The following is a 22,179-nucleotide window of genomic DNA, read 5'->3' on the forward strand; positions in this document are numbered from 1 at the left end:
TTTTGGGCGGTACGCGGGCCTCTCACTGTTGTGGCCTCTCCCGTTGCGGAGCACAGGCTCTGGACGCGCAGGCTCAGAGGCCATGGCTCACGGGCCCAGCCGCTCTGCGGCATGTGGGATCTTCCCGGACCGGGGCACGAACCCTGTCCCCTGCATCGGCAGGCGGACTCTCAACCACTGCGCCACCAGGGAAGCCCTAGGGGGCCTTTTGACCCAGGTACTCAAGCAGGGAAGCCCCACTCAGGAAACCACCCCTGCTCACCTCACCAGCGTCTGGTTGTGCAGGTCCCACACGGCGATGTTGCCGTCGCTGCAGCATGAGAAGCAGACCTTGGAGTCGGGGCTGATGGCCAAGGCGTAGCAGGCGGGGGCCGAGGACGTCAGCTCTGCCTTGATGCGCGGGGTGGGAGCCGCCAGGTCCCAAATGGACAGGGTACTGGCTTCCCCTCCCACTATGAGAGTGCAGCCATCAGGGAGCAATTTGCAGGAACGGATGTAGTTATCCCTGTTCTGTGAAATAAACATAATTCAATTGTTATAATGCATGACCAAGCAGTAACAATGCCATGTTCTCTAACTGCTGTCTCCACTGTTGACTTAAAAAGTGGTATTTCAAAAAAAAAAAAAAAAAAAAAAGTGGTATTTCGTGGACACTACCAAAGCAAGCGTTCTGTAGTAAAGATCAGCATCTGATGGCCCCTGGCTCCTTTGAAGTCGTAAACAAAGCAAACTCACAGGATTGCTCAGCATGTGTGAAGGCTTAGATATAACTGCCACCGAAGCCCAATTTCCTGCTGAGTAGACGGAACTGAGATGATCAGGGGATGTAAGGTAAGGGTACATGTACTTCTTTACAAAGAAACCACTTTTCACAGCTAGTTTATAAATCTTTGACCTCATCAGCCTCCGTTATTTACTATTTGGAAACTGCAGACATACTACCTATGCTTTGGTTTTCATTACTCTTAAGTTTCTGCCTAAGGCTTGTACTGTGTCTTTATTAGCCAAATGGATCCTTGTCTGAGACTTGAACACAGCTGCTTTCTCAAGTTGTAACATGGCTGCTGTGATATTTAAGCCTCTCAATCCAAAGGCCAAAAAAATGAATAAAAGAAGGCATCTGGGCTTCCCTGGTGGCGCAGTGGTTGAGAGTCCGCCTGCCGATGCAGGGGACGTGGGTTCGTGCCCCGGTCCGGGAAGATCCCACATGCCACAGAGCGGCTGGGCCCGTGAGCCATGGCCATTAAGCTTGCGCGTCCGGAGCCTGTGCTCCGCAACGGGAGAGGTCACAACAGTGAGAGGCCCGCATATGGCAAAAAAAAAAAAAAAAAAAAAAAAGGCATCTCTCCATCAAAACCAACACATTAGAAAAGGGAGGTGGGACCTAAAATGACCCCCGCCCTCTCCAACAAAGAAATAACTGCTATCCTTTGACCCAAACAGATACAGTCAGAGTCTTTAGTATGCTTTAACCATGGCCTATTGTTCAAAGATTAGAGAAACTTTAAGCAATGTAATTTCAAAAAAGATGAGTGTTACAAAACTCTCCTACCATTGGGTTGCCAAAAAGCTTGTTTGGGTTTTCCCGTAAGATGTTTAAGTATGTTTCCCTATGTTTAACTTTCATTAATGGATATATTTTTAAGTTATTTGATTGCAAAAAAAAAAAAAAACCCAAGAACTAGCCCAAAGAGGCTTTTCGTCTCAAAAACACAGTCAGTCTTCATTTTGGAAACACCCTCTCAGGAATCCTTGCCACTTGCCAGGGGGGCAGCAGGTAAAGTGTACCATATGCCGAAGCAAAGTGCAGGCAGACACCCTACAGGGGCAGGGCGGCCTATGGTCCACTTAAGGCCAATGGTACGTGGTGTGTAAATCCTGTGGCTACTGTGTAGAGAACATGTCCTGATGTATTCTATGATCCTGAAAAATGCAACACGGTATTGGCTGGGGGGAGGCAGGGAAGCATTCCCACCACCCCCGTTCTGCTGAAGGCTGCCCTGATTTCTTGCAGTGTGATCTAGTAACTCGTTCGTAAATTTAAGGTCATAAAACTCAGCCAGGTCTCCCTGAAAGCACAGACCCTGTTCAGAATGGTTTTATGCCGCGTTATCAAATGTTTACTCTTCAATATTTATCCAAAGGCTGTAGGGAAATTAAAAGTCGAGGGGAGTGCAGGGCTCAGAGTCCAGGCCTAGCTGCACTCCATCCATTAAACGGGAAACCCCCTTCTGAATACACATTCAAACAAGAACCGCTTCTGTAAACTACTGTTAAAATATGTTTTAAGAGAAATCCATCAACTCTGGGATTTAACCACTGAAACAGCAACAAATGAAACCTTCACGCTGAGGGGAGAGAGTGGGGAGAGCTAAATGGCTAACACAGGAAACAGAATGCGCTTCCATTTCCTCATAATGGGAATAAAACCCAGGCCCCAACAGCGATTTCCTTACTGAGACTCCAGGAGGAAATTACCCTTGTGCACCAGCTCCTTCTCACTCACCAGACAGTCGAGCTGAGAGACGGGGCTCTTGTTGCCGGGGTGGCTGATGTCCCAGACCTTGACGCAGCCCTTGCCGCCCGTGTACACGTGTCGCGTGGGGTTGCTGATGGTCACCGCACACACCACCTCCCCGTGGTTCAGGGTGTTGATCTGGCGAGCGTGGCGGGGGATGCCGGGGCCAATGAGGGCGTCCGGGGGGAAGGGGACAGGCTGCATCTGACCGTCCGCAGTAACGTGGAAGGAGTATGCGCTTTTGGGGAGGGGATGGTTAGGGAGAAGAGAGAAGAACGGGAGAGGAGACAGAAAAAACATTTATCATAAAGCAATTAGTCCCTACCGCAGCACGCTTCTATGAGAAAGACAGAGCAAAGATTCTTGCCACGACTTCCTTTTGGAATCAGTATAAGTTGAAGTGTTTACTGATGAAACAAACGAAATAAATAACAGCCAAAGTCCAGTGTGTTAAAAAAGATATATATTAAATGCTTTTTTAAAAACTTTTTTAAGATTTTTAAACTGTGCTCTTCATTCCGTAAGGCATTCCTTCAAATCGTGTTAAAAAACATTACATGTGCTTCCAAATTAACATTAAATACTTCCTTCTTGTACCCTGTATAATTGTATGATTCCTTAGTATAATTTAAAATGATTATTTTTGATGCTTAAGATGAAGCCCTTGAGAGCTCATAATGATTACACACGGTAAACCACGTATTTCAACATCAACAAACAAAAACAGCTTTCTAAACGTACCAGTTTAAGGCTTGGACTTAAACTCTCTTTTGCATAATTAACAGAAAATAATAAAGAGATTCTCTTACATCAAATGGCTTTGTGACAAGACTTCAAGTTTCCTCCTCAACAACCTCCCTGTCTACTTTGGCCACAAAGCCCAGTTTTATCGAAGGCAGCAAAGCTTTCAACTAAAAGACTACTCTTCCCAGCGTTGCTCTAGCCAGGTATGCCCATGTGCTGACCGACGAGATGTAGGCAGAAGGTGCTGGGCGGCACTTAGTTCATAACTTGAAAGAAAGGGGACCCTGAGGGACATGGAAACTACCTGTACTTTCCATTCAATTTTGCTGTGAACCTAAAACTGTTCTAAAAAATAAGTTTATTAATTTAAAAAAAGGGGCTTCCCTGGTGGCGCAGTGGTTGAGAGTCCGCCTGCCGATGCAGGGGACACGGGTTTGTGCCCCGGTCTGGGAAGATCCCACATGCTGCGGAGCGGCTGCGCGTCCGGAGACTGTGCTCCGCAACGGGAGAGGCCACAACAGTGAGAGGTCCGCGTACCGGGAAAAAAAAAAAAAAAAAATTAAAAAAAAGAAAAGAAAAAGAATTTTAAAAGAGGGAGGGGAGAGTGCCTTCCTTCTTCTCTTCCTCCTTCTTGCTACCTGAACTATGAGCAAGATGACTGGAGCTCCAGCAGCGTTTCTGGGCCACAAGGTGACTCTGAAGATGGAACTCAATTGCTGAGGGGGACAGAACAGAAAGATAGAATGGAGAGGTCCTGGTGACACTGTGAGACCTGGGGCTGTATCACTGGAGCTGTGATACCTGCCCTGGGCTACTGACAGCCAGTATCTTTTATGCGAGAGAGAAATAAACTTCTATTTTACTTAAGCTATTATTTTCTTCCCTGTTAAATACAAACAAACCTAATCCTAGCACACACTTCTGTTTCTACACTAAAATCTTAAAGCGTATTTTTTCTCTAACAATCTAATTATTTAAACTCCAAGCACTCATATACTACAGATACTAGAAAGCACGCACAAAGAAAAGACCCTGTAGAGGATGGAAGATATAGGAGTGCTAACGTTTTATTTCCCACCCACATCTGAACTAGGCACTTTGAAGACCACTGCTTTCACTTTCTTCTTATCCAAAGCATCACTCGGTGATCTAGAAGTTCAACATTAAAGCTTTTCTATAGGTCTGCATACATAAACAATAAATGAAGTACGTAGGGCTTCCTCCCTCCCATAACCTTCTGGAATAAGTCTGGGCCCTTTCTGGAATTTATCATTGGCACCTTGCAGTCCCTTTACAGATCCTAAAGACCTTGGGCATTAATACAGAACTTAAATTTTCATTTTAATGCTAAATCAAATTTTGAAAAATAACTAAGCATGCACAAAACTTAAAATTGATAGAAGATATCAGGTTTCTACCTGCCTGCACATAAAACCACATACTTCCTTAGCTTGAAAATAAAATACATGCTGTTATTTTCCTTCTATAAAAACAAAATATCGGGCTTCCCTGGTGGCACAGTGGTTGAGAGTCTGCCTGCCAATGCAGGGGACACAGGTTCCAGCCCTGGTCCGGGAAGATCCCACATGCCGCAGAGCAACTAGGCCCGTGAGCCACAACTACTGAGCCTGCACATCTGGAGCTTGTGCTCCGCAACAGGAGAGGCCGCGACAGTGAGAGGCCTGCGCACCGCGATGAAGAGGGGCCCCCGCCCGCCACAACTAGAGAAAGCCCACACACAGAAACGAAGACCCAACACAGCCAAAAATAAATAAATAAATAAAATTTAAAGAACAAAACAAAACAAAATATCAAATATATGAAAAGATTTTTAAAAGAACTTCTCCTTCTCCCTGACCAAAGGACACAATTTTAGATATGTTATCTCCCAGCAAACTGGTTCCAGTAACTAATCTTATACAGCTATTTGGCCCAAATCTTTAACATTACTCTTAATTTGAATGACTGAGTACACATAATGGGAACCACAAAGAATGTCCTAGAAAATAAATATGCATATAAAACAACTACAGCTCAAAGCCCTTATGTCAAGGGTTTGGTTTAGTACCCAAACCACTAAATCTCCTATTTTTTCATACTGAAGTATATTTGATGTACAACATTATATAAGTTAGAGGCATATAATACAGTGGTTCACAACTTTTAAAGGTTGTGAGTTTATAGTTATTATAAAATAATACTCATTATTATTTTATAATAAAATATATTTTATAATTATAAAATATAATATACTCATAAAATAATACCATTCATAGTTATTATAAAATATTGGCTATATTCCTTGTGTTGTACAATAATATATCCTTGCAGATCATTTTATACATAATCGTTTGTAACTCTTAATCCCCTACCCCTACTTATCCCTCTCCCTCTTCCCTCTCCCCACTGGTAACCACTAGTTTGTTCTCTACATCTGTGAGTCTGTTTCTTTTTCGTTATTATATCTCCTATTTTTAGCTCACAGTATCCTTTAGTGTCCTTAGTTATGTATCAAGCCCACATGATATTTCAATACATGCACATTACACTTAATTGAACCTATGCCACTTATTATAGGATATTTGGAGTTGGAATCAGATAGCATTGTATTATTGCCCTTGAAGATGAGACCACAAGAACTGGGGTTTAAGTCTATTCACATTCTAAATTATGTGACCCAGATACCAGGCACCACGACCTGGGCCTGAAAATAACAAATGAACGGTGGTAAACGTGGGGAGAGAACTTGCCTCTTAAAGCTTTCTGTGCTGTGAGGAAAATGGCAGATGTGAAGGTTAGCTTTTCTGTTCGCCATAAATCAAGGTGGGTACCTCTAGGTGGGCAGTTTCCATCAGGTACCCTTTTAGCAATTCCTGATTTTTAGGGGAAGGAAATTTTATCTCGCTTCAACTGGAACTCTGCTTATTATAGAGTTAAATGTTCCAGATTAAAATAGATGCACAAAGTACAGAGAGCTGTATGCTTGTCTCTGGAAGATACCCACCTCTCCCCTAGGTGTCCTCTTCTTTAAACCGCACAGGAGGTCTGTGATCATCATACTTAGGCAGTTTAAAATTGATTCACAGTGCAGCGAACTGCTGCCACAAGCTGTGAACACTTGTTTGTCCCAGGGGAAACCCATATGGCTGTTAATACATCAGTCAGAGGGGGCCTCGGAGGAAGCTGGCGCTGTCTGCTGTGCTGGAGGGCCTAATCGAATGAACAAACCCCAGTGAGGCACAGGGCGGGTGTGGCTCACAGAGGGACCCACAGGAAGGAAAAACCAGGGGAGCAAACAAGACAGCTTGGAATCTGTTATTCACTTCCAGGAAGCACACAAACGTCTTTGAGAAAGTCCACATTGATGGTGCATCGTGACAACGTTCAAGAGATCCCAGAAGGAAACTTACCCTCTTTACTGACTGAGGAACTAGGGAAAGTAAGATCAACCAGGAGGGCGAATTTATAAACGGATAGTGTACATTTATAACTATCTCTCAAGCCTGAATTCAGAAAGAGACCAGCCACAAAAGGATGCATATGGTACAACTGCATTTACAGAAGTTCAAACCCAGGCAGGATTCACCTCTGGTATAAGAAGTTGGGGTGGTGGTTCCCCTAGAGACTGGAAGGGGCATGGGAAGGGGTTTTTCAGGTGCTCTGGGTGCAAAGTCACTGGGCTATACACACATGATGTGTACATTTTTTTTCTATATGTGTGCCTCAATTTTAAAAACTTGAATTTATTTGTTTATTCAAGAAAAAGGTGAGAGGAGGCTCCTGACCGATGAACACAGTAGGCTGGGTCCACAGCCAGGATAAGAGCCCAGACTCTGGATTCAAAGGGACCTGAGATGCGGGGGCCCCCGGCTCGAGGTCTCACTGACTGTGGTTTTCCGAACGGGCCTAACTACCTGAGCCCTGTAATGTGTCCATTTTCTGATCGACAAGATAGAAATAATAATAAAATGTTGGGGTCGCAGGGGTTGTTGTAAGGAAAAAAAGAGAGAAAACAGCTGCAAAAGTGCAAAACCCTTAACCGTGGCTCGACACCTGCAGGGGTCTTCGGGAAATGACAGCATCGATATTAAACACCCGTGACTTAAAAAGAGGAAAGTGAGGCTATGTTGAATCCAGGGCTCTTATCTCGAACAGGGGACCAGTGTGAGGGCCAGGAATGCGGAAAGGGAGGAAGGCGTGGGGTGGGAGCCAGGAAAGCACAGGGCGATGGTGAGGCCAGGAAAACCGGGAAATTCATAAATCCTAAAAGGCGAGGTGGGGAGACAGCACCGGGCAAAGAGGAGCGGAGGACGTTTGGAGAGAGGATGGTGGCAAACTGTGGGGCAGAAAGAAGGAGCCCCTGGGGCCCTGCTTAGGGGCCACCCACCCACATCCCAGAGCCTCAGAGAATTGAGTCCCCCTGCTGTTTGAATCAAGCGCCTGCAGATCAGGGTCTGACTCGGAAATGTGGTGGCAGAACTGAACAGAATAAAGCCCACTGGACCTCACAGATTTAAAAACGGAATGAAATCAAACTCATTCAAACTCTTCAGTCACTGGGCACACGGCAGAGGTAAAGGCACTCAGAGTCCCCACAGGTGCTACAAACTGGGAAACAGGACTGCGTTCTGGGGAAACACACTGTCTTTCCCTAGCAGACTGGCTCCTGTTAATAAAACTATGCTGTGTTCCGTGGGCAAAGGAAAACAGGTGTTAGAGTTGTTGGTTTGCTGGAAGTAGAGAGGAACGGCAGTGGCCGGATCCAGCGAACAGTGATGAAGAACCACGGACCCCAGAGATAAAGGCTGCGGTCAAGACCCCACTGCCTGTGAACCTGGCCCTCTTGAGGGGGAATCTGTTGCTGTATTAACAGGTATCAAAAAGAATCTGATCATGTCAAAACCTTCACTGGCTCTTCCGGCTCTACGGCTCACTGAGCCCTTCACAATTGAGTGTTGATGAGTCTCAGTTCATATGACCGCCTTGTATCCTAAATTCCCAGCCGCATGGAACAACGGGCCAGTCCCCTAAAATATCGCATGCTGTCACGTCATGCACAAACTGTTCCCTCCTGCCTAGAATAGCACGGCGTCCCCCTAAGCGCACGTCACTTCCCCCTCCCTCGGCCTGCCTCAACTCCCCAGGTGTTGTGAGTCCTTTCCCAGGACCCTGGCTCATCCTATAAATCGGTATCATGCTGAGAACTACAGCCCACGTTTACATGTGTCTGTCTCATTCCCGAGTCGTCTGGGATGACTTCGCCAACGAGCATACAGCTGGCACTCAGTAAACGAATCCGAAAGCCCCGAGTCATTTACTGCTACCGAATCACTTATAAATCGAGGCATGAAAGGTTGCTCCAGCAACCTTTCATTTGTAAGCTGCCAGGTTGCTCCTTGTAGCTTACTCTCGTGTAGCTACGGAAAGTGAGCTGCAAGAAGGTGGGGAGTCTCTAACCACCTGGGCTCTGCCAGGCAACTCTCCCAAGGAACTCCTAGTCGTCGTACCAAATGTGGCTCAGAGGTGGTACCAACTTTCCCAAGGGGGGAAGGCAGTCCCTTGAGATGAAGAGCTGATGAAGAGCAAAACAAAAGGCAACGAGAGCAACAGTAACAGTGAAATCCACAGCCCACCCATCAGCAGAAGCCGGTGGATGTGGAACCCCTCAGATACCAGCTGCAGCAGAAGTTGCCATGGGTCAGGAGTCTAGGTGCTGAAGAGCATGCAGTAAAGTTCAGGAAGTGAGGGGACCCAGGTCAGAGTTTCAGTTTAGTCACTAATAAGATGTGGGGACCACACGGAACTTATTTGGGCCTCATTTCCCTGTTTTTACAACATGCCCTGACAAAACTTACCCTACCAACGTGACTGCTGAGGTGTGGGGGAAATGAAAGCACGTAGGAAAGTACGAAGCACGATATAGATTCAGCCTTTGGTTCCCACGTCACAGAAGGCAGCTCGCTGTCCCTTATTATTTACAGCAGGGAAGAGGCACAGGGGAGCTTAACAGGCCCAACTCAGCTCGTAAGCAGGAGAGGTCAGCCAACCACAGAAGTGGGGCTCTAACCTTTACCTTAGCTTCCACATCGGCACTACCTTAGACACTCTCGACTCAAGAGGGCTCATGGGGCCCATCAGGAGGGAGACGCCTACCCTACACAAAAGGAGAACACCAGGCATGTCAGCGTCACTGATGTGCTTCATTATGGAGCCCTGGGCACAGGAGGCTCTGAGGGCTGAGAGCTGGGGCATTTGGCTCATTCTAAGACAGATGAGAATAATGTTAACTTATGACTTTGGAGGATGCTCTCAGCCTGAAGAACTAGTATAGGGAAGGTGGAGGCTGGGGATGCTGTGATGTGGGGTGATAAGAAAACCAGAGCCAGGCTTCCCTGGTGGCGCAGTGGTTGGGGAGTCCGCCTGCCAATGCAGGGGACACAGGTTCGTGCCACGATCCGGGAAGATCCCACGTGCTGCGGAGCGGCTGGGCCCGTGAGCTATGGCTGCTGAGCCTGCGCGTCCGGAGCCTGTGCTCCGCAACAGGAGGGACCACAACAGTGAGAGGCCCGCGTACCGCAAAAAAAAAAAAAGAAAAAAGAAAAGAAAAGAAAACCAGAGCCATGTTATTCTAAGATTTCAGGGACAAAAATGTCCTCAGGTATATAATTCATCTCCTTCTGGTAAAACCTCTTTCTTTGCCAATGTAACAAGCTCTACCTTTAACATTTTTTAGGGTCTGCACACCTAACTCCTAACATCTGTGAAATCCTTTACTTCTTTCACAGGATTTTTCTAGTTTGGCATCCGGGCATCCTCTCAAACGTGCAGATCCAGGTGCAACCCCTACCCTATCTGAAGACAGCATTTCTGCATCAATGGAGGGCTTTAGTAACAATTAAATGACAAGTTGAGGACTTCAAAGCCTTACGATAGAAGACTTTTTGTTTGTTTCCTTATTTAGTTGAATGCACGGCTATCCTCATTTTTTAAAAAAGCAAATGCAGAACTTCTTAAAGTGGATAGGAAAAAGAAAATTACTAGACAAAGTAAGGAAGAAGAGATGGCCTAGCTGATATACTAGGAGGTTCTCTGGTCAAAGTCAGCATTTATGATTCTGAGCTCTAGGTCCTACTTCCTCCATCAATTAAACATTTCCAAATTGTAAATGTGCTGGGGCAGCAACAGGGCTCCTAGGCAGGACAAAGATACAAACCAAGAGATGCGTGGACGAAAAGTAAGACAAAGATAAGGAACCAACCACTGCAGGCAAACAGCAGTATTCGATCAAGAAATAGACAAACTATGCCTGGTAAGCTGAAAGCCATTTCTGAAGAGGTGAAGAGGGAGAGAGAGGGAAGGGACAGTTGTCCAGCAGCTAAACATAACTCACATCAAAAGGAAGGGCCTCACACCTCAGTATAACTCCAAGAAATTAGCTACACATTCCCAGACCATCAAAAAGTAGAAAAACAAGAGTTAAACTAAAACCCACATGGTGATAATATGGCACAAAATAAGCATGTTACTTTTATCATTTAATAGACAAAAAATCGGGCTTCCCTGGTGGCGCAGTGGTTGAGAGTCCGCCTGCCAATGCAGGGGACGCGGGTTCGTGCCCCGGTCCGGGAAGATCCCACATGCCGCGGAGCGGCTGGGCCCGTGACCCATGGCCGCTGAGCCTGCGCGTCCGGAGCCTGAGAGGCCACAACAGTGAGAGGCCTGCGTACCGCAAAAAAAAAAAAAAAAAAAAAAAGACAAAAAATCACCCAAATATCGTGACAAGTAAAAAGGGGGCTGAACTAATTTTCAAATCCACGAAATAAACTAAGTGTGGAATCCAGACATGGTCAGCAGAGGGATCAGAGAGGAATGGAGGGCAGAGGGAGGAGGACTGGCCACTGACACATCTTCTCAGCCAGAAGCCGGGACTGGCCCCTATTCACTGCCGCAAATCATGTTTTCCTAAGAAGCAATTTTACCCCAAATGTAGTTCAGATTTTCTCTTCCCTTTAGGCTCCAACTCCAAAAAGGTAGTTTAAAGATTTATTTAAACACTAAACAAGTGGGTGGAAGATTTCTCAATTACGTGTCTAGCATTAAAACACAGGGTAAAGGAACCCGGAACTTAGCTGGAATCTTAAGCCAAACTATTATTAGTGTGAGTTATGACTGACCTCTAGGTGCTACTATAGGAAGCAGGTAGAGCTCAGCCCCCCAAGTATTTATGGAGAGGAAAGCGGTGCCACGGGGCCAGAAAAATGCCTTGAGGGGAGAGAGGCGTGGAGTACAACGAAGATGTCAATCTGTCTAAACTTCAGGTTTCTTTCTTACCAGTGATCTCCACAGAGTTCAGGCAACAAATTTCCTAAAACTAAAAATGAGTTCAAGTTAAGCTGACCAAACAACAGCAATTAAATTTCACCTTGAGGGTTTGGAAACACAGTCAGGGTAAACCGCTTATAAATCAGCATTACACATCTCTAAAATGCAAACTGCACTCTCCCTTGGAAAAGGATGAATCATAGGGTCTTGCGCAATCCTGGGCTCACCACCCCCTCCACTAGTCAACGGGGCAAACATTTGTTTACTGGGTATCTGTGCTCAAGGGGACTTCAGAAGCTTCAGTTCTAGTGGGGAAGAAGCTGACTGAAACATGACCTGGACATAGGATTATAACTCAAGGCCAAAGTGTGGAAAGTGTCACAAGACATTACAAGGTGCCAGAAGAGAGACAGCACATAGGGAAAGGCATCAGCAGAGGCTTCACGAAGGAGGCAGCAGCTGAAGTGGTCTTTGAAGGAAAGAAAATATTTCCGCAGGAAGAGGTAGAGGCTAGTGAGAAGGAAATCTGCTCCAGGTAGGAGAAGGGCTCTTCTCTTCATGGAACAGAGCGTTATCCCATTTGGCCAGAGCGCAGGATGCAAAGAACGCAGCACACAAGGCTGGAAAAAAAGGCTGCGGTGATACTACCAGAGGGGCTACATCAGGAGTTTATATGCGCCTTCTGAAGATATCTGAGCAAGAAACAGACAAGATCAGATAAATATTTCATTAAGGGAAAAACTCACCTACGACCTTAGTGAGGATTTTAACAAATAAGAAGACTGGGTAAAAATGGGAATTAAACAAGGAAGTACCAAAGGCTAAAGTTTGGGTCCAGATGTTAGGTAGAATAGGGACGATGCTGGGAGACTGGGATTGACATACATACACTAATATGTATAAAACAGATAACTAATAAGAACCTGCTGTATAAAAAAAATAAAATAAAGTTCAAGAGAAATGAAAGAAAAAAAAAAGAAGAAAAATAGGGACAATGCCTTTAACAAAAAGAAGTTAGGAGAAGTTAGAAGTGGGAGAGAGAAAAAATGTCCAGGTTGGTTGGGAAACCCTGCTGAGATCTTAGATCACTCTGACACCAAAACAAGTACAGAACAGTGGCAATGTCATCTTGCTCTACGCCACTTTGATAAAAACAATGGAAGGAAGCAGGGCGTTTTGCATATGCTGGTTCCTCCACCTGGAGTCTTTTGCCCTTCCCCTACACAATTACTGCAGCTCTGAAAACACTCTGAGAATCCTCCCCTGACCCTCCAGATGGGATCAGCCCTTCACAGAATTTCACAAAAACAGTACTCCTCTGTCACAGCTCTTATCTCAATTATAATTACACATTTATTTTTGTGATTACTTGATTAATGCCACCTCTCCATCACTAGGCTGTGAGCTCCCAATAGGGTCCTCTATGCCTAGTCAGCAGATTTTGATGAAATCTGTAGAAGAGAGGACAGGAGGGAGGTGACTGACCAGACGGTAGTAGGCAGATGGTGTGGGAACCTGAAATCACATCCCATAACACAGGGCTGAAGCAATGGACATACTCAGACAGAAGAGACCCTTCATGGAGAAACGGTGGTCTCCAAATATCTGAACAGCTGCCTGCCCTGAGGAGGATGGATTAGCAGCACACTGTGTGGTCTCGGGGAGTGGGAAAGAACAGGATAGATGCATAAAAGTTCCAGGGAGACAGATCTCAACTCAAGGGCTGGAAGAGTTTTCACACAGCCAGGGAAAATGAGTCGCCATCACTAGAGGCGCTGGGTCAGAGATGCGCAGCCACTCGGTGAGGCCACTAGAACCACAGATGGGCATTCACGCTAGACACACTTTTTTGTGTGTGTGTGGTAGGCGGGCCTCTCACTGTTGTGGCCTCTTCCTTTGCGGAGCATAGGCTCCGGACACGCAGGCTCAGCGGCCATGGCTCAGGCCCAGCCGCTCCGCGGCATGTGGGATCTTCCCGGGCCGGGGCACAAACCCGTGCCCTGCATCGGCAGGCGGACTCTCAACCACTGCGCCACCAGGGAAGCCCAAGATGCACTTTTAAGGTCCCTCCAGTCCCACCTGCACTCTCCCGGCTGTACCACTCTTCGAGGGCACTCATGCAGCTGCCCGTGAACCCTCAAGCTCCCTCTCTGTGCTGGGAGCCCACTGTCCCTCTACTGGCACCAGCCCACCCTCCCGGCCCCCTCTGCCTGGTGGCCTTATCCCTCCTGCACCAGCTTCAGCTTCCTGCATATCCACCCTGCCCCAAGGAAGGCCTTCCCTTCCTAACTCTGGTCACTCTCTACCTGTCTGCCTATCACCCACCGCTCTGCCTTCACAGCACTCAGCATTTGTCGCAAACTTAACTCAAGCATCTACTGTTCCTTTAACATTCCCCCCACATCAGTAGGCTCTCCCCAAAGCCAGAAAGATGAACATTTTCTTTCCTGGAGCACGGCAGGCGCCTAACACACAGTTCTCCATCAAACATCCACGAAGAGCCTCCGTCTGTCCTTCCCAAATATTACTTCGACTGGTGTTTCTCAGAGAATGACTCTCGCAAACCCTTTACCACCTTGTTCACTCTACCCTGGACATGACGGTTTGTCACCATTCCTCTTATAAGCCTCACACAGACGCTGCCCAGTGTGGTCGGCTGACATTCACCGTTGCCCCCGGCGAGGTGCTCACTCCTCAAGACTAAGTGTTGAGAAACTTTTACACAGCAACTCAGAGTCAGTTCACAACTGCTGGCTCTTGTAATAAAAAACTGGGACTTGTATTCTGTATCTTTTTTTCCCCCATCCATCTGTATTTGTCTGTTATAAGAGTCTCAATCTTTGTCATATTGGGAAAAAACTGGTCTGCTACCATCATAGCCAGTTTGAGAAGACCATCTCAGGCAGTATTACTTTACTGAACGATGAGAGCAGTACGTCCTCTCATACTAATTAATGGATTAATATGGGGACTAAGACAGTGTACGCAGCCCAGGTCCCAGACAATGGGCAAGTTCATTTTTCCGTCTGATACCAATTTACTCAATCTTCCTCCCATGATATGGCTCACCTTAAACTTGAAAGAGAATCCAAGAAAATGTTTTAACTGTTTTAGAAAGCAGCGACCCACAGCCCAGTGCCCGTTTTGACCAAGGGAAGAAAAGCACCGTCATACCTGAGTCTCACAACTTTGCCTCTCTGCCCACTGTCGTGGTCCTAGCCTACGCAGCTGTGAGCACAAAGAAATCCAAGGTTCTCACAAGTCAAAGACATGACTGTTTTGGCTCCAGGAAGCGTGACACCAGTACTGTCATCCACTGAAGGTGTAAACTGTGTCTAACTGCACACACAGTTGTTAGGAACTGGGTCTAAGTTAACCCTCCCCCCCACACCAGCCCTGAGGACCAGCTCTGTGGCTCTCAGCTCTGCTCACCCCATGCCCTCTGCCTCCTATTTCACATTTGGGGCGGGGGGGGGGGGGGGCTTGGCAGCTGGAAACTCCCCACAGCTCTGACTCCTGAAACTGGCTTTCCCTAATGGTTCGCTGAACTTGGCCTTAGCTGCCTATTATTTCCCTGAAGATCCGTCAGTTACTGTTAATTGCTGCATCTTGGCTCAACATTAACTGTTTGCTCGTTTTCTTCTTTATTTTTTGGCCACAACTTGCGGCATTTGGGATCTTAATTCTCCGACCAGGGATCAAAACTGTGCCCCCTGCATTGAAGCGCCGAATCTTAACACTGGACTGCTAGCGAAGTCCCCATTTGCCCTTTATCCACTCACCAGACAGTGGGACACACAACAGCTAGCTACACTGCCAGCAAAACCACAGGTAAGAAATACCCGTAAGTGCCCTGTGGCATTCCAGGCTGGACACAGCAGGGGCATTCCCAAGAAAACACAACATAGTAGTTCACAAGTATTCAATCGGAAAAGATCTACCAGCTAAGAAAGGATATGCGATGCTGCCCCACTTCCCAGTCCTGCTCTTCCCTGGGCCTAGATGTCACCATAAATTCCTAACATTGCTACTAGCTCCTAGTATAAACCAAAGCTTCATTTCATCATGAGCCAAATTACCGTGAAACAGATACTATAACGCAGGGAAAGAGGAGCAATGGGAATCTGCTTTCTAAAAGCAGATGACGGGGTAAGGAATTCCATCTTTCCTCATGCTATTGGTTTGTCTGATGCAAGGCTGCAATAAAAACCACAGAAGGATGACCAGGTAGTTGAACGGACCACTCAAAATAATGCAACATGCAACAGATGCATGAGTAATAGCTGAAAGAAACCACTTGAAGGTAGAAGGTATAACCAAAAAAAAAAAAACCTGAAGGCCTGTGACAGGTACCTCTATTTGGAAAAATCAATGAGTTGGAACTGGCTTTCTGCCATCTTCTATCCTAGGGGAAGAGAGTATTTTCTGAGAAGTAAGACAGACTCTCACATTTCAGGTTTGTTTTTGTTTTTTTCTTTTTTTTTTTGGCGGTACACGGGCCTCTCACTGCTGTGGCCTCTCCCGTTGCGGAGCACAGGCTCTGGACGTGAAGGCTCAGCGGCCATGGCTCACGGGATCCTCCCGGACCGGGGCACAAACCCGTGTCCCCTGCATCGGCAGGCGGACTCTCAACCACTGCGCCACCAGGGAAGCCCTCAGGTTTGTTTTGTACAAAAATTGAGAACTTTAGGAATTCTTTGAAATCACGTTTCTGATTACCAATATTATGGAAAACAGGTGATTTTAAGTGACCCTGGAAGAATAACCAACGGGGCTTTTTAAATTCTGAAGGCTCTTTTGCCCTTTAACCTACCTCTCCTGCTTCCTCACCAAAGCCACGTTGCACTTTATAATCTCTCAGAGGAAAGCACCCAGAAAAACTTTACTTGGGGTTCCTGGGGAGGGGGGGATGGTCAACCCCCGATGTTGGCATCCAACAGAATGTACCTTTCACGGAACTCCCGTTTCGACCAAAATAAGGAAAAGGTGGCACTGAGCCGGGTAAAGAAACAGCACGTTTCCCATTTCTGAGATTTCAAGTTTGTGACAGCTTATTGCCCACAACACAGTCCTGTGGAAAATCTCCAGCAGCTACCCCCTAACCAAATGGCAAAGCAGAGCAGCTTTCTGAGGAAGGGTCAAGCAAGGAGGACCAACCGCCCCTGGCTCTCGCCTCCCTCCTCGCCCCCCTCCCCAACAGCTTCTCTCCAGAAATAACTAAATGCATGACATCATCCACAGCAAGAAGACAGAGGCGTGACACCTACCAGGTGCCTATTTATAGCAAGTGTTAACACTCCTCAGGAAAAGACACTAGAAATCTCCTTGGAAACGCCCAAGCCTGTGCTCCCTTTGGAATTCGAGTCTGCTGATAACCATGACTAAGTAACCACCTTTACAGTAAAACCGAAGAGTTAGAGGTACTTACGGCTTCCCCCCGGGGATTCCTGCCAGGTTTGGAGGGATCGTAGGTACACGCATGTGAGGGGGAGGATCAAACCCAACCTGGAAACAGAATAAGGCATCGCACACTCAGTTTATGCAGGGTAGGCACTTTGTGACACCTCTAAAGACTTTTCACTAGAAACTCAGAAATCCCCAAAGCAACAGAAACAGAAACAGGGACATGCGCTAGCATTTCTCAAAAGAACGATTATAATGCAAAAAAATAATACAGCCACCTCTAAATACCACAAGACAATCTTTTTTGGGAAGTAGGAAGGTGTGTGATTGATCCGTGCATCGAGAACCAGCTTCCCATGGTAAATACGCCCTGTGGACTTAGGATGTTCTACCTGTCCAAACAAGTACAAAGAGCAATACGCTGAGTCAGGACAACCTGACTATCAACTTTGGCACTATCGACGTTTTAGGTCAGATAGTTCTCGGTTGGGGGCCAGCCTGGGAATGGCAGGATAATTAGCAGCATCCGTGGCCTCTGCCCTCTCAGTGCCAACAGCATCCCCCAGTTCTAATAAACAAAAGTGTCTCCAGATATGACCAAATGTCCCTAGGGGGCAAAATCACCCCGTTTCATACCACTGGTCTAAGTCATTGCTTAGAAATTCACGCATGGACGCTCTATTTTGTGCACCTTAACGAAGGTACCTAGTCCCTCAGCTGTCCCCTTTGCTTTAAATTATCTCGCCCTCCACTGCACAGCCTTTCCTAGTAGTACAACATAAGGGAAAAAAACGATGAACTTTACTATCACCCCAAGTTATTGGAGGTAATGAAGAAGGGAGAGGAGAGAAATGCACGTGACATATTTCAAACAGCCAACAGAAATGATTTAGGGACTTTCATCTGCTATGAGTTACAATCTAGTCCCTTTTCCTGATGCAGTCAAGGACTACACAGTCAATTTTCCCCTTCACATGCAGTTCTGTCTCTTCCTGGTCAAACATGAGGCCGTTTACACAGTGGGAGAAGGTAGGACAAGAAGGAGAACCTGCCCCATGGTTTCAGTCCCTTTGTGTTTCTCCCTGTTGAGCTGAGATCACTTCTTACACCTAAGTCACGCTATTGGGTTTAAAGAATAATATAAGGATGGAATGAGAAAATTACGGCTCCTCAAATATTTTTTTCTAAGAATTAAAGAGGAAAAAAAAAAACAAACAACTTCAAGAAACGAATGAAAAGGCTTCTGTGAGCTACTTGAGTCATTTCATCGCCTTCCAAAAAAAAAAAAAAAATCTACTTTGGTGGGAGAAAACCAGATGTCCCCTGAACCGCTGAAGTAGCTCCTAAACACTGCCTTTTTTCATCCACAAAAACAGTAAAACAAAAAGCATTTGGCCTTAACTTAATGAAGCGGCATGCCGATGAAGGCGGACAAGAGGGAGGCGGGCGCAGCGAGGACACTGGGTCTTTGTCTGCAGGCATGGGGACTGCAGGCCGCTGGCCGCTCCTTGGGTCCCGCCCGCCCGCCTGCGCCCACCCACGGCTGCCTGCCTGCCATCCCCGCCATCCCTACCATCGGGGAGCGCCCGTAGGCCACCACGGCGGCCGCGGCCGCGGCCGCGCTCATCTGCGGCGACATGTTGTGGAGGCTGGCGTAGGCGGCGCTGGGACTGGTCAGCTCGCCGTTCATGCCCGCGTGGGGCACCATCCCGAAAGGCGCAGGGTACGGACCCGGCACCGCCAGGGGCGTCCTCAGGCCGGCCGCTGCAAGGAAGCACAAGCTGCACGTGACTCACCTGGCCGCTCAGGTCCAGCCTGACCATCAGTTCCAGGGTCCTCTTCAGTGCCCTTCATTATAGGGAAGGAGGAGAGAAGGCTGGGGGGAGCAGAGGGGTACCAACTCCAAATCCTACACAGGGTCCCTTCTTCCCTGGAGCTGAATTCATCTCCAGGAAAGAATGGACCCCAGGGGAAGAACTGCCCACATATTTCCTCCTTGGTCGGTACACTGGGCAACACTGCGAACCAGGGAGATTAAGCAGCATCATTGTACCCAATTCACAGAAGGCTGACCGAGGCACAGGCACTACCTGTTGACTTAAACTCAAAAGAAGGTTCTCTTGATAAAATCCAAGATTTCTCCTCCACCCCAAATTTTCCATTACCTGCTACCAATTCCAAATGAAAACCTGATCCTGGATTTATGTAAACCAGAGCACAGGTTTAGGGGGAATATTCTGGGGCCTCTCTTCCTCTGGGCCCAGAGTGTTACATTTTTCCTTTGCCAGGGATGAAGATAAAGTTAAAAGTTATGAGTTTATTCAGGGGCTGGAGTCCCAGTGAAACCCTCCCAATTTCTCCTGAAGGAGAGACCGTGATTCCTGAGGGATATACCGGCAGAACACTGGCCAACTAAAGCAAGCAAGAAGCACACTTGGGCCGGTCAGACAGGCTGTTTCAGTCAATATTAGCAAACTCAGACACACAATGATAGTTTGGTAAGGAGCTTACATGCGGAATAATTATCAGAAACTTTATTGAAGTCCCTGGGATTTGGATTATTTGGAAATAAAAGAAAAGCCAAATGTAAACAGTCAGAGACTGAACAGGGCACAGCTGCTGAAACCCAAGGACAAACATCTGTTTCTTATCATGGCTTTTCAGAGATAGGAAGGAGGGAGGGGGGCAGAAAGTGCATCTCATATTCACGAGGAAACTGCATGAGAGCTGAACTGACGAATCAAGTTGGGAAAGGGAAAAACAAAACACAGCCCACAAGAGGCAATGCCCTACCCGCTTGGTTAACGAGGGGGTCCATGGCTGGAGGCTTGCCGAGGCCTGGACGTAGTCCTGGAGTGGCGCTGGTGCCCGGCGTTGGCATGTCACTCCGAGGTGTCGGTGTGCTGGATTTCAGAACAGGCGTGCTGGCTTTTTCATGCTGGTATCATTAAACAAATTAAATGAGTATTATTTTTAATCCAAGCCATATTACACAATTTATCACAACAGCAGCTGGGACACTGGGCACCTTCTAGCTACTCCCGCAGCCAATTTTCATAAATCCACACGATGTTGACAGCATTAACTTGTGAGGGAGAAATGTTGACCTTTCCTCTTCCTGCCAGAATTAAAACTCTAGCTAGAGACACAGAACATGATCACACTCCTTCCTCCGCAGATTTTATTTTAAAAAGTATTTTTTCATCAGGCTTGTGGACTTTGGATCTAGGCCAAGTTTGAAGGATGACCACCCAGAGGAAAGTTCCCGGTCACTCAGAAGCGACTGCCCCGGTCATTGAGAATAGCAGAGGGAGGACCCCCTTTCTACCTTTGCCGCTTAATGGCAGTGGGATTGAGACTAACAGTGAGAGGCAGCGGAGCCATCAATTTGATGAGAAGCAAACTGGCATCTCAGGGGCGAAAGCCCTAGACCTAGTCCTATCATTGTGAGAGATGTGCCTAAAAAAATAACTCTGGCATTCAGCAGCTGTACCCATTTGCCAACGTAACCAGAGTGGACCCACTAGTGCAGGGGCCTTCAGGAGTCAAGATAGTAACAGGGTCACAGGGCATCTTCTTCTGCATCTTAACCCTTCATGTCCCTTAAATCATAGTCTGAGAAGCACTCTGGGGTAGCAAAGAACATGGGTTAGAGAGACCCCAGCTCCCTCTGGCCTTGGATCTGACGAGCTGTGCAAACTTGGCAAATTCCTCCAGCTTCCCTCCCCATCAGTGAAATGGGATGATGCCTTGAGGGACTATGTAGGGGTTAACTGCAGGGTTGTTATGGTGCAGTTATGGTGAGTGAAGAGATGAGATACTCCACAATGTTTGCTGAATGACTGAAAGCATGAATTGGCCTGATGTACCCACATCCCTCCCCGAGTTCCAGGCTTCCCCTGGTGCCGCCTTGAGTACATCACCATCTGCCCAGCAACCCAATCACAACATGACCCAACAGGATGGGTCAGTCTAAAACCAGGGGAAGTGTACCGCTTAAGAAAATGAGGACTCCTTAGGACCTAAGGCATTTGAACCATTTGCCAACTAGGAAGTTGAGCCTATGCCAGGAACATATCCCCCAAGTAAGAAGGAAATGGGCATGGAAGCTTGTTATCTCTCTCTAATCATGGCCCAAAATAGACGACCCAGAGGGCAAAAGTAATCACCATGGGGACAGAAAGCAGAACGATGAGCTTCACTTTTAAACCCTTAAAAATGTAACTCTCAATTAGTAAAAACCCCACATTTCAAATACTTTAGGGAACCTCTGGTTCCCTGATAAAACTAAACTGCTAAATAGGCAAGTGACAGTTCTTATAACCTACCAAGCTCATTTCTTTGGATTTCAAAGAAGTGGAACTTCCCGAGGAGGCGGTGGATGCCGGGCTGCTGGAGGCGTCTTTCTTTAGCAGACGGTTTTTGTCGATCCCATTTTCCCTGGGTGAGTGGGCGGGGCTTGCTCGTGGAGACGAGGGGTCCTCAACAAGCACAAGCAAAGGGCTCGTGATTTCACTTAGAATGGACGGATCTTTCCACACCAATTCGCCAAATTAAAGGAGAGCCCTGAAAGTCCTTCAGATTTGGGGGATTTGAGGGTGTGCACCTAATACTGCTATTACAATGAATAGGATGGTGTTTGCGAGTGCACCCATGAAGACACCATAAAGAAACAAATCTAGAAATAATCGTATCTTCCCTCATGCTCAAATACTTTGCCCAGAGGGCACGGGACCGAAAGGAGCACCAGACACCAACTTAGGAATCCAAATGGTTAGGGAAACAGATTTTTTTTTTTAAAGGAAACAAAAGTTTGTGTCGGTTTTAGACACTTATTGTTCCATCCATGAACAACCATTAAATCCTTAACGTGTAAAGTTGCAAAAGACCAAAATATGGTGGTTCCACTTCCTTTCTCTCACAAGTCACTCTGAAAATAAAGTTTGATAAAGAGAATGGTTACCTCATTAGACACATCCACAACTAAGTTGTCATCACTTTTGTCACCATCGCTGTCCTGAAAAAAAAGAAAGTTTAATGCCATTTACTAAAGGGTTTGAGGCTCAATTAAATTTCTGTAGCTCTTGGTAGCAGACAGACTAGCAAATGACCTGGGCTCCCTTCCAGAATGCCAGTCCTGGTAATTAATACCACCGTCTCCCCTTCGCATCTGACCTGGGGACGTGCAAAGA

General features: G+C 46.8%; 1 protein-coding gene across 6 annotated transcripts in view; it reads right to left on the reverse strand.

The window, feature by feature from the left end:
- TLE1 (TLE family member 1, transcriptional corepressor) overlaps positions 1 to 22,179 on the reverse strand; it is an 89,929-nt gene that overhangs the window by 6,421 nt on the left and 61,329 nt on the right. For 5 of the 6 annotated variants that reach the window (XM_029202545.1, XM_029202544.1, XM_029202543.1 and 2 more), the window contains 7 exons: positions 21,951 to 22,004; positions 21,316 to 21,468; positions 19,781 to 19,925; positions 18,561 to 18,751; positions 17,013 to 17,089; positions 2,507 to 2,756; positions 263 to 510 (listed from right to left, as the gene is read on the reverse strand). In XM_029202545.1, coding sequence (XP_029058378.1) covers positions 263 to 510; positions 2,507 to 2,756; positions 17,013 to 17,089; positions 18,561 to 18,751; positions 19,781 to 19,925; positions 21,316 to 21,468; positions 21,951 to 22,004 — 1,118 coding nt within the window. The remainder of the gene's footprint in view (positions 1 to 262; positions 511 to 2,506; positions 2,757 to 17,012; positions 17,090 to 18,560; positions 18,752 to 19,780; positions 19,926 to 21,315; positions 21,469 to 21,950; positions 22,005 to 22,179) is intronic. The other variant, XM_029202549.1, reaches the window with a different exon arrangement.

Source organism: Monodon monoceros, unplaced genomic scaffold (assembly GCF_005190385.1).
Source record: "Monodon monoceros isolate NGI ecotype Baffin Bay Population unplaced genomic scaffold, NGI_Narwhal_1 Super_Scaffold_5, whole genome shotgun sequence".
Classification (NCBI taxonomy): Eukaryota; Metazoa; Chordata; class Mammalia; order Artiodactyla; family Monodontidae; genus Monodon; species Monodon monoceros.